This window comes from Schistocerca cancellata, chromosome 3 (genome assembly GCF_023864275.1).
Source record: "Schistocerca cancellata isolate TAMUIC-IGC-003103 chromosome 3, iqSchCanc2.1, whole genome shotgun sequence".
NCBI lineage: Eukaryota > Metazoa > Arthropoda > Insecta > Orthoptera > Acrididae > Schistocerca > Schistocerca cancellata.
This window is the reverse complement of record NC_064628.1, coordinates 439958556-439977862: the sequence shown is the minus strand read 5'-3', so window position 1 is coordinate 439977862 and position 19307 is coordinate 439958556. Positions and strand designations below refer to the sequence as shown.

Sequence of the window (19307 nt, the reverse complement as noted above, 5' to 3'; positions counted from 1 at the left end):
GTAATTCCAGTTTTTCGGGGTCCCCTTGACTGTAAAGAATTAAGGTCAAATGCCTATATGATATGAAAGAAAAAGAAGAAAAGAATACTGGAAAGCAAAATTTCAAGAGCTAGAACTAAAGTAACAAAATGAAATCTTGGGAAAATTCTATAATACAGTGGGGCACACAAAGAAAAAACTTCACCGTATATTAAATTTATGTGAAAATATAAATGGTGGGATAATTAGAGATGGACAAAAATATTGCAGAAACGGGCAGAATCTTTGAAAACAGTACTGAATATCAATTCAAATCATGTATCGAGATCCAAAGGAACACAAGGACAATATAGAGCCAGGAGAAGAGAAGAGAAAAGAAAAGAAGCAAAATGATCGATGGGACAAGAGGTGGAGTCAGTAGTATACTGATTGAAAATAGCCATACACCTGTCATAAATTGAATAGTGTGAGAACTTATATGGTGGTCAACACACAATACAGAACAATTATAAAGCCCATGAAATAATTTCGAAAATTGGTACAGATAAATGACCAAGAATGATGTAACTCTCAAAGCTTTTTTGTAACGTTTCTAAATATTTTCCATGTCCATTTTTTGCTACACAGCACACATCTGATCAGTAGTCCAATTCTCCCCATACCCAATCGATCATGTGAGGAGTGACAATAAGAAACGATGCTGTGCCACAAGTCTTTGAGGTTCTGCTTTAGATATGGAATATAACTGCCATTCTTCATGTATTCCTCCCCCTCGAGGAATTACTTCCAGTGACAGTGGTTGCCAGCTGAGTAGCTCCAGGTCAGTGGGCACATGATACATCCAGCAACATCTCATGCAATTGTGAAAATGTGGAGGGACACCACCTAGTTGAAACATAAAATTCCTGCAATCAGTTTCAAGTTGTGGCTTGAGCCACTGTTGCAGCTTGTTGATATATGTAATACTTTTGACAGTTCTCTCAGCAAAAAAAGGATCCATAGATTGTCTTGTAGGACTCAGCATAGAACATGTTAACTTCCTCGGAATCCTGGACAAGTTTGAAATTTGCATGAGGATTATCTGTCTCCATATGTGTATGTTGCATTGGTTGATCTTCCCCAAAAGATGAAAAATGACTTCATCACTGAAGATAAATTTCCTTGGAAAGTTGTCATTTTCAAGAAGGTTTTCCATATCACTGCAGATGGTGCAATTTGTGGTCATGGCCTATGGCTTCCAGAAGCTTAAATATGTACAGCTTCACTCTTAATTGCTTACAAAGGATTTTTCACACTATTGTCTGAGAGTGTTTGACTCTGCACTAGCTTGGTAAGTAGGCTTTGTGGGACTTCACAACATTTCACCTCTCACATAGTGTGCTCTCTGAAGACATGCTTAGTCAACCCTAGCATTTGCATCACACAGTCAATCATGCTCCTTGAATTTCTTGTACCAGTTCTCTGTGCTGTTGTAAACTTGTGAAACTTGCCACAGAAAGTTCGTTGAACACTTACAGATGATTAACAACAGGCAAGGTCTAGCGTGCAGTGTGTTACTCCTCCTAGTCTGGCATCATTTTCAGCAACTATGGTTGGTGGCACCCCTGTCTGCAGTTTTCCAAAGTAACTAGTTGGCACCATGTTAAAAAAACTTTGAGAGTTTGTCATTCACTAATGTATCATTTGTTACATTACATTTAGCTATTTACCCATAAAATTAAAAAAAATGTCACATGGACTTTATAATTACCTTGTAGATAAGAAAAATTCAGTAACAAATAATGTTTGGGAAAATGAAAGTGTGCGAGTGGATTGTCAAACTGGAACAATATGTTGTCTGAATAAAAAAGAAGAAAAGTTATCAAGTGAGAACTATGGAGGCATAACATCATTGAATAAAGTCTACAAGGTATTAACAAGGATTCTGACTGAAAAGAAAAAGAAGGGGGCAGTGAAAATATTTTCAGAGTGTACCAGTGCTTTTTTCGATTACATAGAGGCACTTTTGTCACTAGACAAATAATGGAAAAAAAGAAGAATATGACAAAGATCTCAACTTCCTGATTGTTGATTTTAAATAGGCGTTTGAGAGTGTTAACAGAGCAGAATCACATAAGCAGTGGCAGATACAGAAAAACCTCAAGGAGGGGGTGCTAAAGATATCTTGAGTTACCTTTACTTTTACTGTAATAAAAAATAATCGTCACATGCAAAGTTTAAGAAAGTTTTATTTAAACTGATTATACACATATACAAGACAATGCCATCTTGTGATATAAAAAAGTTAAGATTGTGGTTCTCTTCCTTATATCATGAATCCTATGTACCTATTTTCTTCCTGGCAAATTGGTTAATTACATTGTCAATAGGACAATCAATGTCAAAAGAGCTAAGGCATTAAGTTGATCCCTATGTGCCAGACAGAAACGCATAAAATACGATGACGCAGACGTGCGCGCTACTTAGGAAAGTACAACTACGCGATAACTCGATTCAGTTGAGTTGACTGATGAAAGAAATGAACGAATAGCATGCGGGCTGACTGGCGGGGGCAACGCAGGTGGCAATGTGGGCGGCTCCGCAAGGGGGGGGGGGGGGGGGCGGTGCATGCCCCGCGGCCTCCTCCCCCCATATCTGTCTGCCACTGCATTTAAGGCACTAAAAGAACTGTGCATCTGTAGCAAATTAAGGATATTAGTTAACAATGAAAGACACAAAGGCAAAAGTAAAGCTAAATAACAAAATGATCAAGAATTTTTTCTTCAGGCTTGGGACCAGAGTTCCATAACTGGGCATTTTGAAGTGTCAGTATAAAATACGGACAAAATAGGATCAGTTATGTGTATATGCAAATGATATTGCAAGTGTGGCAAGAGAGATAAATACCCTTAATCAAATATATGTAATAATTGAAACAGGAGGAAAATTTGGACTTTGTATATGTGAAAATATATGATGATGTCAATTTCTAGGGCCAGAACACCACTAAATTACTTGAAGTCTTCTAATAAATGTTTGAAAGTGCCTGCTGCTTCAGTTACATAGGTGTCCTTTTGGCCAGCAGTATTAATGTGAGAAAATATATTAAGAGAAATAATGCAAGCAGAAAACAGAGGCTATTTTGCACACTTATTCTCTAATTACAGTGACAAGAAAGGTAAAAGTATACTATTCATTTGTATAACCAGTTTTCAAGTATGGATCAGATGTATGGACAGTAACGGAAGTGGATAAACAACCTGTGAACATTCGAATGAAAAATACCATCTTAAATCTGTGGACAGAGTATGGAAAATAATATACGACATTGAATTATAGCAACCTATACAAGGTAAGGATGTAGTTAAATTTATCAAATCTCAAAGATGTGGTGGTTAAGACATTTGGAGGTGATGTCAGATGACAGGACACCAAAGAGAACCATGAAAAGGACATTAAAGTCCACCAGCAAGAGGGTCCTACCAAGATGGAGGATGGAAAATATATTAGTTGACATTACCAAGATGGAGATCTGAAGCTGGATGAGAAAATCAGAAAACAGAGATGTATGGATGTTAACAGTAGAGGAGGAAAAGGGTTCCAGGGCCAGAGAGGGAGATCATGATGATGACAACACCATAAAAGGAAGGAGGGAGGTGGGGGGGGGGGGGGGGTGAGTGAACTGGTTAAAAGAATAAAAAGATAGAAATCGATGGAGAAGGGCATTTTCTGAAGGTCAGCAACATTTCAGTCCTGTTTGTGTGTCTATAGACTGCTCAACACCTTCTCCAATTGGTGAATGGTTACATTCACTCCTTTCATTATTTTTAAAGTGCAATAGTAAAGGTGTGGTTGTTTGTCTTTTTTATCTCCATGTCCCCACACTTGTGGGTAATTTCTTTGTTGCGCTATACCATACCCATTTTTAACTGACCTACTGAACTTTGAAAAAAAAGTGTTGCAGTTATGTCCATGCATGTATTGACACTTCTAGCATTATCGTCAACACTCTAGCAATACTCTCACCCTTCTCTGTGGAAGATGCTTCAGTAGAGGCATTGTGAATCACTGAGAGTTTTACTATTTTTATTCTGAGAGTGCATGTTCCAGAAAAGGCATGCAACATTCACTGCCCATCACAGGACTGAACGACACCTGGTGGCATTGTGAGCATGTTATGTGATAAGTAAAGTATATAAGTGGAGCAGAGATGAATGGAGACTCATTTAAATACAATAAAGGCCACAAATGGGGTAATCGAGGCAGCACATTGAGAAAGCTATTGACATAAGTTACTTTGACAAAGGGCAGATCGTTATTGCCCAGCACCTGGGAACAAGCATCTTGGAGACGGCCAAGCTGGGTGGCTGTTTACATAATACTATCAAGAGCATTTATGGAAAATGGATGATGGACAGTGAAAAAATTAATGGATGACAGGATGTGGGACGTCCAAGCCTTATTACAAAACATGGAAATAGGAGGTGCGCCCACTCTGTAAAGCAGGATGGGCAGCGATCTGAGGCAGATCTGATGACAGAGTACAATCCTAGAGCAGGCGCAGATGTTCAGAGCATACACTTTAGTGCACATTGTTAAACATGTGGGTCTGCAACAGATAACCTCTACAAGTTCCTGTAATAACACCCAGTAAAGATTTCAATGGGCGTAGGATCATGAAGATTGGGCTGCGGCTCAGTGGAAACATGATGTCTGGTCAGATGAATGATGTTTCTTGTTACATCAAGTAAATGGTTGTGTTGGTATACATTCTCATCCAGCCTGCTCGAGACATCGACCACCCAACATTTAAAGCCTGGTGGAGGCAATATTAGTGTGTTAGTAATTGCAGGCACCATGACAGTTGTGGACTGTGTGAATATTACTGTGGGCCTTCAGCCTCCTGCATCCCTTCATGCTTGATGTCTTCTGCAACATCTATGGCAATTTCCAGCAGTATAATTGTCTGTTTCACAAGGTCAGAATCATGCAAAAGTGTTTCAAGGAGCATGATAGTCATGAAGTCACACTGATGTCTTGGCCATCAACTTCACGTGATCTGAACTTGATAGAAACTTTTTTTTTAAAAAATTGCAGCCTGCCACGACTAACTGTCTTGTGCCATCTTCATTTCAGAGTAGCAGTTGTACCCAATGTCCTCAATTATTTATTTGGTTTTATTCCAATCTCTCCAAAAGCCAAACTGATAATCATCTAACACTTCCTCAGTTTTCTTTTGCAATCTTTTGTTTGTTATTTTTATTAGCAACTTTGATGCATAAGATATTAAAGTGGTTGTATGATAGCTCTCACATTTATCTGCCTCTACCATCTTCAGGATTGTGTCCACAATATTTTCCTGAAAGTGTGGTGGCATGTCTCCGGTCTCTCAGATTCTGTATACCAACTTGAATAGTGGTTTGGTTTCCATTTTAAAATTTCTGAAAGAAAGTTACCTATGCCCTTTGCCTTGTTTGATCTGAAGTCTTCCAATGTTAGGTTAAACTCTGGCCCTAATACTGTATCCCTTCTGTCTTCCACTTTGTCTCCATCTCTTCTATAATGTCAATCATTTTTCAGTTTCTTCACATTTTTACTTCAACCATTTTGCATTAGCTTCCCTGTGTTTCTTATTTATTTCATTTTTAAGTGACCAATATCGCTGTGTTCCTGTCTTATTTCAGACAGTTTTGTGTTTCTGTGTTCTGTCAACCAATTGATGTTTTTTGTCTGTAAACAAAGATTCCTTTGTAGTTACCTTCTTTTTTTGCATATTTATATCTCCAACTTCCTTTAATCACCATTTCTTGGAGACGTTCTTTTCTCCTCGACTGAAACACCTGTTGTGATGTATTCATTATTACAGTATCTGCAGCCTTAGAGAATTTCAAACACACCTAGTCATTCCTCATTGTTTCAGTATCTGACTTCCTTCTTCATTGATCCTTCCAGATGATTCTCTTATACTTTAACCTACTCTTCATCAGTAGTAAATTGTGATCTGAATCTATGTGTACTTCTGGGTACACCTTACAAGCTACCCATTTTTGGCAACTCTACCTTACCAGGATGTAATCCAACTGGAATATTCTATGTCTCCTGGCTCTTTCCAAGTATACCTCCTTCTCTTCTGATTTTTGAACTGTGTATTCACTATTACTAGCTGAAATCTTCAGCAGAACTCAATTAGTCTTTTTCCTCTCTCATACCTAATACTGTCCCCATTTTTCTTCTATCCTCCCCCCCCCCCCCCCCCTTACTTACTGCAGTGTTCCAGTCCCCTCATGATTATCTCCTTTTACATATTGTATTACCCGTTTAGTTAGATCTTGGTCATCTAATGATTTATAATATCCCTAATTTTGTAAGCTTCTCAAGATGACAGGTTAATATATTGAAATATCCTTAAATCATTCCTTTTAAGGCACAAGTATTTAGACAAACGGCTGAAGGCCTTACTTAAGTAAAATTAAAATATCGTCTCGGCTAAAGGCTCAAATAACATTTCAGATCAGCAAAGGAAACTCTTGAAAGGCAAGCATTTACCAATTTTGTCTAAAAGCCATATTGCGTAAAATTTCAATTAATTCCTCAGCTGAAAGCCCAAATATTTCAACATAATAAAAAGCAACCTTTAAAGACAAACATTTAGACAGTACAACAAAAAACCATCTTAAGACAACTTGAAATATCTTGATGGCTGAAGGCCCAAACAATTATTCATAATAATTAAAGACAAACCTTAAGATAAGCATTTACACAGTATGGCTGAAGGCCATGTTAAGAATTCAAGATAATTAAAGAGAAACCTTACCGACAGGAATTTAAACATTGCAGCTGAAAGCCACAAATTTTAAAACAATCATGGCCGAAATACAGAGCAAACAAGAATTTTAAATAGAACTTAGCTGAAGGCCAAATCTTAAAATACTTCTCATAAGGTTCGGCTGAGGGCCATATACTGAACATAGAACAGACAAAATTAATACATGACTGAAGGCCTGGCATAGTACTTGCAACAAAAGAAAATCACAATCATAACAACAGAACAGTGGTGCTCAGAAGTGTTCCAAGGGTCGGCCTGGGGACGAAACTTTAACAACAGTTTAGGTGAGACAGGCAGCCAAGCGTAACACTAAATAATCAGTTGGCAGCACGAGCTAGGGATGGCTGACAAACCAACCAACAACCTAATCAATTCCCTTCCACCCGACCAACGGCACGACAACCAAAAATTTCAGTGAGGACGAAGATCCCAGCAGCACTATGTCTTGACAATTTGTGTGTAAACACAGTCGAGGCACAATAACCACTCAAAGACAAAAACAGAAAACACCAAAGCTGTCAAACTACACGCCATGCCGGACAGCATCAAGCCATGCCGGACAGCATCAAGACGGCGAGGAAACACACACTTGCTGCTCTGTCCCAACTGACTGACTACTTACTCCAGTACGCAGACAACATTCATAACTGCTCAGTGGAAATCACAGAAGCTACACACAGCTCCATGTAAACATGTGCACCAAAAACTCTGACAATCCAAAAACCAATCTCTGTGGAACAACAAGGAGAAATCACAAGTCGACACACACAGAGTTTCCATAAGCGTTTGGCGACCAACTACATGTCGTCTGATGAGAAGACCGACCGAACAGCCAAGCAAGATTGTCCCCACTCAAGTTATGTGTGTTGGAAATGGTCGAGTGAGTCATGGCTGTCCGGAGCTCACTGCAGCTCCATCCCAACTCCCTTGATGTCTGTTCAGAACTCAGAGACATGGTGACCCGGGCACACTGGCTAGGACCCAACCATGCAGGGGTAACTCTCGCCCATTGGCAACGACATCTCTGCACAAGGAAGGAACCGACCCACATTGGGCAAGATGACCAACTGACGAAGCCCAAGCCCAGAAATGGTCAAAAGACCAAATACAGGTTGCCCAATGAGACATCCAACTGAATGACCAACCAGCAGTTGTTCCTACTCCAATATCCTTCCATCAGACAGTTCATGTGTGTCACCGGTGGTTGGCGAGTACTGGCTGTCCGCACCTCACTGGTGCTCCGTTCCAACTGAACCCCAACAGAGGACAACCCGGAAATACTAGCAGTCGCTCCAGAGATTGTACATCAGTGCACTTATCGATAAGTGCCACTGCTGCCGCTCACGGGCAAGCAAACCAGTAACTTGGTGACGCCAGTAAATCGAATAAGAAACGAGGTGACGGTACTGTAAAGACAAGATGACAAGCAATGAATGGCATGAACACGAGCTGTGCACGGCTCAAAAAATATCTGTGCAACCAGTGACTGAAATTTTATTGTGAAATTTTATTCTGAACTCTATTATTATTCATACAGGATCTTGTGTTCAAAATCTAGCATACAACATTTCAAAGTCCAAACTTCATAAAGCTTGTCATAAAAACCTTGTCTAATTTTGAAGAGATTAAATCTGGAAACAATTACGGAGTGTAACTATAATTGTTGATAACTTTGTTAAGATTGAAGAGCAGTGGATTAGCAAAATCAGGACTGAACTAACTGGGGAATTTTAAGAACTCACAGATAAAAGGACTGAAATTTGGATCAGTGAGGTCTCTCGTAATTTAACTTTTCAGTAAATACTGTTCCTGATTGTTTTCACGAATTGATGTTTATCAGTCATATTTCAGTGTCACTTTTATGGAGATGCAATAGAAAATGAGATCCCCGTATTGCTTATTCAGAAATAAACATAATAAATACAGTTTTATGAATGTATTTTTATTTGGTTAACATGTGAATTAAATTGGCTGTACAGTTGCAACTTTGTTCACATAACAAAATATATTTCATAAGTAAGGTGGGTGAGCAGTTGTAGCCAACATTCTAAGAATCCCAATAAATAACACGCTATTACTGAAAATCAAAATAGTGTGTTAAGAACTGTTGTTCGATAATAGTAACATTAAACATTTTTGTGCTAACTCTGAATGATCAAACTAAAGTGAGAAAATAAATTTTTATGGTACTCCTTTCATAACATGGATGCAGCTTGAATATTCTGTAAATCAATTGGTAACTTACTAACAGGACACTTTTTACTAATTTTGCTTACAGGAGGACTGAAATTACAGCACTGAATCATCAAGACTACACAATCTACATAGGGACCACACCAATTTTTATGGATCTTTTTAATTCCACTGCTGCAGCATTGGAAGAACCAGGGTCATTTTAAAACTGAAAGCACACAGTTTTCACTTTCAGTGAATTCACTGCCACAGTATGAAAAATCTCTTATAACAACTAATTTCCAGCACTTCTGTGAGATTTGTCTCTGCTGACTGAATTAATATATGGGTCGAGTTCTCCTCTGTCACCAGTTAATGCTTTTTGAATTTTCAGATTGACATTCTTATACACTCCAGGCTCTTAAAACGTCTATGACAGCCCACGTGCAAAGTGTAATAAAAGAAACAAAAAATGTAAAATGCTTGTAAACATTGTTAATAATGACTGAGGCTATTGAGGGCTGTCAAACTGTCCTTCAAATTAAAACATAGTGTTGATCTTTTTGCTGGGCCACTTTTATTTGTTAACTCAGCATCGTGGCCCGTCTTAATTGACAATTAGCCCAAGAATAATGTTAGATACATTTTAACTGAACTGCCTGTTTGATATATATATATATATATTTAAAATATTTATGATATGTGTATTTATAGTGAACAGTACTAAGAATATGAACTATTCTTAATATACAGTATCCAAGATTGTTTTCTGCTCTGGATTAGAACAAATTCACTCAGTGTCATTAATTTTTTTTAATTTTTTTTGCATGTCCATATTCAAAAGGCACTGTTGTGTCTTCATGTATTTTGTTTAAAATGATCTGTTTGTCATATTTTATGTAGTAAGTTTACAAATGCAGGGTAAGATAAGTTCAAACCTCTTTCAGCAGTATATAACTGTGTTAAAAACCATATTATTTTAAAGCTCTCTCTCTCTCTCTCTCTCTCTCTCTCTCTCTCTCTCTCTCCCCCCCCTCCCCCTCCCCCCTCCCTCCCCCTCTCCCCCTCCCTCCCCCTCTCCCCCTCCCTCCCTCCCTCCCTCCCTCCCCCTCTCCCGCTCCCTCCCCCTCTCCCGCTCCCTCCCCCACCCATCCCACTCCCCCTCCGTGTGTGTGTGTGTGTGTGTGTGTGTGTGTGTGTGTGTGTGTGTGTGTTTGTTTGTTTGTTACTTCCTTTATAGAGGCCTCCATCTCTTGAGCTTCACTGAACATTTCTTTTCCTTTGTACTGTTGCCAACTTTTAGGATACACAAATCAGTATGGATGACTAGATACTAAGCTACAGTAGAATTCTCATCTTTTTGCTTATAATCTTGTTAGAAATTCTTGAGCAAAAGTAATTAGGTTCAAATGGTTCAAGGAAGTTCACTTAACACTGCATATGGTAAAAGCTACTACTTTCAGTGATTTCAGTGAATATATAGCAAAAAGAGTGGCATGCTACCAGTGAAACTGTAAATGTCAATATGAAAAGTTTAATTGCAGGAGATAAAATAATCATACTAAGATGAATTTCTTAGCATAATGCTAAAGTAGACAGACATGACCTAGTGGCCACCTAGCGTTGAGCTTCTGGAGTTCATTAACAAGCAGCTAAGAACAGAAAGTGATAAATGTTTTGAAACTTGTCAGGAAGAGACAGAAGTATAGGAAGTAGCTAGAGAGATGCTTGAATGATTCTCAGGCATAATATCAGATGATATGATCCATGACATTCTGCCTGTGAACCATTAGAGGTGGTGGAATAGTTAAAGCATTGTGATTGTAAGTACATGTTATCTGAATGTATAGGAATGAACTGAGAGGGCCAGCAAGGACAAAAATAGGGACTTTTTTTGTGCGTGGATGGGGGAATGGATTGCAGGAACATGAATGAGGAAATCTTGTAGAAAAACTTGAGAGGAAATGGTAAAGAGCTTCCGAAGTTAATATTCAAGAACTTAGTGATATGAGGAAGAGAGAGAGAGAGAAATAGATCATCTGTCTCTTGCTCATTCTGATGAGTGATGGAGCCTTCTATCTTACACAGCTGTATTGAAGCATCAAAAATTTGAAATCTCTTCTGTACATCCTGTGACCTATATTCTGTTCTGATCCATATTCAGAATTTGGATTTTGACATACACTTCTGAGTCTCTCACTTTACCCATTAGTCCACCTACAGATAATCTGTACATTTACTTTATTTTTCAATCTTCAGTAATGAGAAAGAACTTCTTTCTTCCAAAATCCCAAAGCTTATCAGATTTTTCATGCATTTTTAATTACTATAATAAATTTGAGGCAATGGCACTATGAAAATTTTTGCTGTTTCCGATTATGTAAACAATGGTACAAAATAAAAATACTTCAGATTTTGTTCATATCATTAAAAAGGAAATCAGTGCTCACAAACTCCAGGGACCCATTGAAGAATTGTAAATATTTTCAAAGAAAACCTCATCTTTTATGATTCAACAATCAAATTAAGAAACCCTCTGTACTGAAAGGTAACAAATACAGCTTCTGGCAGTCACATAATGGCCATTAGACTACAGTCTTGATTAATGACAAGGCAATAGCAATTCATATTATGTATTTTCATATTAACTAGGATCTGATAGTTTTAAAATTATATTTTGAGGAGTAAGGCGAGAGAGAACATGTCACTTAAGTGGAGAATGATTGAGAGAGAGGGGGGGGGGAGGCAGGGGGGGGGGATGAAATTCAGTGAGGATTCAATTCCAGAATCAATATTATATTGACAAAAATGAGCTAATAAAAGATTAAGAGATACATAGAAAATTAGAAGCTAAAATAAAACGTGGCTAGAAAGTGTATGCATCGGTATTATGACTTGTCTGCTGAACATATAGCTTATGTCTGATCTTTCTCTTCTGTAATTGTTTTCACCACCTTCTTGCATGTTTCACAAGCACATTTTGTTCTGGTACTCAGTGTTGGAACTTAAGCAGTGTATGCTTAAAGATTCATCTTTAACTCTTTTTAACTTCTTACTGTTATTTTGGTAAATGATATTTACTTAGGAACTTCTTTATAATGACATTCATGAAACATGCATGCACTAAAATTGGTTGATTTCACAAATACTATCACTAGCAGCTCTGCATACCAACCGGTCTTTGTGTCAACCACTGCTGATGATGATACTTGGATGCAGTATGGAGCAGTTATTGTCAGTTTCCCAGATGTTGGCGCTGCTACTTCTCACTCAAGTAGCTACTTCAGTTGGCATACTGAGGCTGAATTCACCCCATTCCAGTGCTCTCGATAAGAGAAAATCCATGTCATTACCAGGGATTGAACCCATGTCCCCGACATGACAGTTAAAAACACTTATCACTTAGCTTCTGAGGCAGACAAAAACACTTATATATATTTATGAGTACATAAAATTAATGAAACTTAAATTAATGAAATGTAAACATTTAACAGGAAATACTGTTGTTATATTCACATTTTCATTGCGTGCACTAGTCAACTTATTTTCATTTCATTTTTTTTTCAATCTCTCTCTCTCTCTCTCTCTCTCTCTCTCTCTCTCTCTCTCTCTCTGTGTGTGTGTGTGTGTGTGTGTGTGTGTGTGTGTGTGTGTGTGGGTATAATTGATGACAGGAAACATTTATGAGCCAAGTTTCTCAGACATTGCTACAGAACAGTGAAGTTGCTGTTGTTAAACTTTTAGTCTGCTTCAGATGGACCAGGCAAATGCCCAACTCCTTTGTTAAATAAATTCATATTAAGTGTCCAATGTCTTAAAACTGGTCTAATATTTCGTACCTTTCGGATGAATTAACAAAGCTTAAATAGCATTACAGAGAGAGAGAGAGAAAGGGGGGGGGGGGGGCTGCCCTTAAACAATTCCATGTAGAATAGAATAGGAGCATGTTACAGAATTTTGTCAAATTATACTAAATATAATTTAACACATACATATATTTTAATGTTGACTTTATACAGTGTATACTTACAAGGGAAGCTCCCCATCACACACCCCTCAGATTTAGTGGCGACATGGCCCAGTGGACTGGCATTCAAAAACTGAACACAAATCAAGCACAGAAAGAATGTGTGTTGAGTTGTGAAAAAAGAAGCAGAATTTAGTGAGCGGCCCAAAGCTCAAACTGTGCAACACTGAACGAATTTGGAGAGCCTCAGCGTCGGGGTTATATGGTCATGGTGCTGGACTGCGAATGGGGAGATCCATGTTTTGAATTTCCATTATGCCTCATTTCTTTATTCACAAAGTTATGAACTGTCCATCTGGTCACTAACATGTCTGATCGCTCTATTCAGATTTGTGTCTATCATGGTGTAACATCCGAGATGTAAGGAAGGGAACTCCAGGCATTTGTACCTCCTATTTGTTCTACACAAGTTCCACATATTATGACTCTTGTCTTCCATTTTGGACTCTTGAATTACTTTGTTGTAAAATAGTTCACACCCATTTATTTGTTGTTTTCATTTCTGTGAGCAGTCTACATGGCATCTCACCTGCTGTCACTGTTCATCACATTTACTTGTGATGATTATGTATTCTTATCACATGAATTATACTCTATAACAAATGTGTAGTATGACACTGCCAAAACTACAGGAGGAGAACGGACACATCAATGAATGGACAGACAGTTTATAATGTTTGGAAAAGGGGGGGGGGGGGGGGGGCAGGGGTGGTGGCAGCACGAGGGCAACTCAAACATGGGATCTCCTGCTTTGCAGTCCAACACCATGTTCATAAAACCCAGACACCACACTTCTGCCAACTTGCTCGACGTTCCTTCCTGCTTTCATGCTTTATCGGTATTCAGTTTTTGATGGGCTATCCAATGGGCCATCTTACCACTAAATCTGAGGGGGGTGCAATGAAGAGGTTCCCTTGTTAGTAACATTTAAAGTTTTTTGAATGGTCCATTGTAATTCATAAAATCTGAGAAGTGTTGTGAAAGTTTTTAGAATCCCACAGTATGAAGCAGCACCTTTTTAATCAGAAGACTTTTTTCAAAGTAGTTTCGTGCTGGGCTGAGCCCCATTTTATATCACTCCATTATCTATTAACATCTGCAACAAATTAAAGGGCTACTTGTTAAGAGTGATACACTCAATTGCCATAGTAATCTGACAATAATGGGATTAATACCACATTCATGGACTATTACATACTCCACTACAGGTCTTGTTCAGCAATGAAATGATCTTCTTGTGGATAAAGGAGCATTTTAAAACATAAATGCCTCATTATTTTGATTTCATACTAGTGGAATCAGTCTCAAATCCTCTTGCCATCTTTTCTCAAGAATATACTTTAGGTACTGCTCTTCATTATAAGCATTCATTTTGTAGTGACATTGCCCCAATAGTACCCTCTTGCATGTGGATCCTTACTTAAAGTCTGTTGTTTTGGTAGATAGAAACTGTGGCCATATTTGACATTAATCACTGCTTTGGAAGTTTGAAAGTATCTTAGTAATCAATGTGTATCTTTACTCTGTAAACTGTCACAAGTTGTACTACCAGTTTTCACTTACAAAGGTCAGTTCAAAGCAGTGAAGTGTCCTTATGCTGTGATAAGTTTCAACATAATCTGTTGGCCTGGTGGCAGTGGATGAATAATTTACTACTGGTGATTTCATGCACTCTACTGAAGAATACTGTGTACAGGATACGACAAAAAAGAAATTACATTTATATTGCTAATTTGTATACTTACCAAATATGTTCAGTTTGTGGTTGTTGCCTCAATGTATGAGCCATTTATATCCACACATTCCTGTATTGATTCCTTCCACTGTGTAAAACATTTCTGCACCATTTTTTGTGTTTTTGCATAGGAGCTTCACCAATTTTGCCTTCTGATGAGGTGCAAGAACATGTCTGTACCAAAGTACTCATCTTCTGCATTGTGTTGATTGATATTAAAGACACTTGTCAGAATATAATGAGACAGTCAGAGATGGCTTTGGAAAGTACAGTATAGAAAATAATCAGTTGTTAAGAGGTCAGGCCATCAGTAATTATGAAAATAATGAGAAAAATGACACATTGGATAAAACACTGGACTCAGATTTCTGAGCATGGCAGTGTAAATCCCATTTAAATTTAAGTTTTCTCTAAACTGGTTAAGTTAAATATTAGGATATTACATTTGAAAAAGGCAGGGCCAACTCCTTTAGTTTGAGCTTCTGCTCTGTTTCTAATGACTTCACTGTTGGCTGGATATTAAACCCTTATTGTTCTTCCTTCACATTGAAAATGGGCACTATGAGCAATGAATAGCAAGATGTGTGCTTGTTATTTCTGTATTTATGTTCTTTCTGTGTGCCCTCTCCTCTTTTTCCATTTTTACTTTTGCCTGATATTTATGTCTTTATGTTCCTTTCCTGTCCTCTCCCCCTAACTTCTCATGTCTGTCATTATTAAATGAATTCCTGTCCTTTTTCTCTTTGTACTCTTCCTCTTCTCATTCCAAGAAACCTCCTGCTCATATTATCTCCCCTAAGATTCATTGTCACTGCCACCAAGTAAAGTGGCATAATGGTTAAGATTTGGACTTATATATCTGGAGGGAAAGGTTTAGATGTCAATCTGGCCAACTGACTTAGTGATATACATATTTTCCTAAAATCACTTGAGACAAATGCTTGAATAGTGCCACAAACAAGGTGAGCACTAGTTTCCTTCTCGTACTCGTCCAGACTGGATTTGTGTTCCATCTCTAATGACTTTGATGTAAACGGGATGCTAAATTGTAATTTTCAAAACAGGATGTTAAATTGTAATTTTCATTTTCCCTTATCACAGTTGGCACCACCTCTCAGGTTAGGCGCACATATCTTACACCAGAAAGTAACCTCAATCATAGTGTTTTTAGCATCTTGGCATGTTTCAAATTTCAATAAACATTCTAATTTTATTTTAGAGAAAATAAATTAACAGTGGATGCTGCTAAGAAGAGAGATGTAGTCACTGTTCTCTCTGTCTTTGTCAGGAATAATGTTTCGAACCAGTCTGTAGATCGGACTGGATTTTCTTACACTAGTGTTATTAGGCATTTCCTGTCTTCTGAAAAGGAATTGCTGGATGAGAACAAGCTAACTGACAGTGAAGAAATTAAGCACTGTTGTTCAGTGCTCTTCCAAGAAAATTTTCCATTCCAGATTTCAGAACATTGACTGTCATGATACATTATTGTTGCAGATGCTTTTCATTATAATAGTTCAGTTAATAATGCAAGGTGTAGATAATTAAGTCACTGAGTGTCAAAGTGCCTGAACCTTGATAAATACAGCAAATGTTATTACTAACATCTGGTCTGCCTTAGCAAATTTCTTAACCATATTTACTGGTCACATAGTAACACTACTGCAGCAGATGATTTCCTCGTAGAAACTGGAAATATTTTTCTGTGTAGAAGGTTCATTTAACATCATTCTTGACTTGATTATCAGTTCCTGTGTGCGTGTGTGTATACCTGTGTAATAGAATATGTGGGTATATTTTAATTTTAATTACAGGCATTGATTATTTACCCAGGCAGTACTAAGAACAAAATCTCATAAATTTGTTGGAAACTTGGGTGCGTACTTCTCATATGCATCCGTACATTCATAATTGGATAGTGTCCTTGAACATTTTTCCTTTCATAAAAAATATGAGATTCAACATAATTCTGAGAATTTTGCATTATAACAGAAGCTAGGAATGTATATGTACAGACACCTCTCATAAAACTTTGATTCTATATTCAGTCCTCTAGTATAATTCATATAATTGCGTCGATAAGAACGTCAAAACTATCTTTGTGATCATCCACATAGCACCAGCTAATGGGCTACACTGTAGTGGACAAGCACTATGCGATACAACTGTTTTTATTGTTTTCAGCATGTTCACCATCATCATCATCATCATCATCATCTGTGTGAACAATCATAGATTTCATTAATATTCATATATGTCACAATTGTAAATAATTTCATCTTAAATTACATACCAGTTATGGAGCCATAATTTTAGAACAGACATCAAAATCATTTTTCGTTATTTTGTGTTACAGATCTGCAGTTCTGTCATTTCAAACTGTCTCCAGTAAAATTGTGTATTTGGTTTAAGTAGAGAGTACTTCTACAGAATGAAGGATTGAAATTGTTAGAATTGTCTTTCATCAACAGTATTTGCCCTTTAGATGCCTTATTGATGCTATTTTGGGTGAAAGATCTTTCTGTGATTTATTTCTGTATTGGTGAATTTGTGTTATTGGTTGGCAAAACTGACTGATGAACATATGTTGGATTTTTGCACTATTAAAAATTTTAATTCAAAATTTGAACAGAATTGTCTACTGCAGGTGCTTAAGACATTCCATTAAGGTGCCAAAATCGGTTTATAAAAGTCTGAATAATTTCAGTATTATTAAACTTTCTTTTTGTTTAATGAAAATTGCTCAACAATTAATAAGTTATAGTATCACTATATATTTAAGAGCATTTTTTGTGGTTTAGTCTTTGTATGATGTAACTGGACAGCAGTTACTTGTGGTGGGGAAGTTTATCTTGATGAATGAAAGATTGGTATGGTCAAATATTACTGCCCAGTAGCTAATGACTTTCAGTGAAGTTTACAGCAGAACATTTTAAATGGTAGATGTATCAAGCAGTTACTGAGATTACAGCTTTATTTACATACATTTCATTTAATGTTTGTCAGTTTCATACTCTCATCATTTAGTTACTGTATAACATACATTACTCCAAATCTCATAAATATTTATTATAAAATATATTTAGAGTTAATTTCTGAATTTAAAAAATTAAAGCTTATTTTGTGTGACTGTTGTAATGTGAGGTTGGAGTTGTAAGTAGGTTGTGCATGTGGTATAGTGAGAGTTTTATAGGAGATTTACAAATGCTGATAAATGATTCAGTAACTTGCTCATTATCTAACATGTGTGAAAGTTTAGCCCATGACACTATAGGGTTAATGAGAGTCACAAATGAATCAAAGTGGTTGTCAAACAGCTTGTACAGATATTATTTGTAGTAATATGTAGGCTTTATGGCTATATTTTTTTCTTTTTTGTACACACCACAATAAATAAATGCAGTATTTTTCTTCTGCACCATCCCAGTTTTTTGGTCATTGACAGTTCCCATATCATGTATTTATAAGTATTTCTTTAAACAGAAAAAGGTATTATAAGTGAAATATTTTTTAAGACACATGAAACAGCAGTAAGACAAGTGACAGCAAAAATTTCCATTGTAATGTCTAATAATGTGTAACAGTGAGTCAAGAAACATCATGGAAAAAAGAAAAAGTTCAATAATAACTTTTAAGTCAATTTTTTTGTCTGTCTGTATGCCTTTCTTTAACTTTTTTCAGTCGCTTTCATAACTTGTGAAAATCAACCAGTTACCACAAGACGTGAATGTATTGTTACCGCAGTACCACAAACCATGTACCACATAGTGCTGTAGCCTGTTTGTGTTGTCAGCCCACACCATACAACTGTTTTTCTGAAAGTGGGCCTTCAGTTGGTTCTATGAGAAGAGATGGCCCAGATAGGTGAACACTGTTGTGTATCCATTATAAATGAACCCCAGTGGAAGGCCGTTAGCAGATCACTCTCTATCGTGAAGGTGGCCAGATAACTGCATGGTTAACATTCTTTTGTTCACAGACATGACAACAAAATGTAACTGCAAATTCTATACCCTTAACACTTTGGAGACTGAGTCCGAGCACAACTTGGGCTGCAATTCTGTGTTTAAAAAAAATGGCACTCAAGTATATGTTGATGTGTGATTTTCTTGATGTGTGAGCCACCTATCACTCGAAAACTGAACTCGTTTTGTATGAGAACAATGTACAAATGTCTCACAACCAGCCCCTTGCCAGGTACTACCTTCTGTTGCCAATTTCTAGGATTATTTCAAAAGGAACATTAGTGAACATAACAGCTGCTTCGTGAATGGCTGACCCAGTATCATCCCGTTGACGTGCTTTCAAGTGTGTACTCGTTATGTTTCACAGTTTGCTGTAATTCTGCTACAGACACTTCGCATTTGTTCTGGAAGCATGGCTATTTCTTAGTATGAATTACTCTTGAAGATATAGTAATTACTTATGTGCCAGTAATGATTTAAAAAATGGCATAAATAGCCAGTTTCCTAGCCCCCAGTATTTTTCTAAGTGGCCAGTCTCTGAGTGTTAAGATTCAAATAAAGATAGTCAAGGGCTATGACACACTGATGCCTGATATTTACTGTTATGAACTCAAAGGAGTAGCA

General features: G+C 37.3%; 1 protein-coding gene across 3 annotated transcripts in view; it reads left to right on the top strand.

Moving 5' to 3' along the window:
- The window catches only part of LOC126175192 (coronin-7), a 244646-nt gene extending 226288 nt beyond the window's left edge, over positions 1 to 18358 (top strand). For 2 of the 3 annotated variants that reach the window (XM_049921787.1, XM_049921789.1), the window contains one exon: positions 17075 to 18358. In XM_049921787.1, coding sequence (XP_049777744.1) covers positions 17075 to 17110 — 36 coding nt within the window. In that variant the 3' untranslated portion in view covers positions 17111 to 18358. Of the gene's footprint in view, positions 1 to 9062; positions 9851 to 17074 lie in introns of those variants that run through there. The other variant, XM_049921788.1, reaches the window with a different exon arrangement.
- Positions 18359 to 19307: the final 949 nt, after the last annotated feature.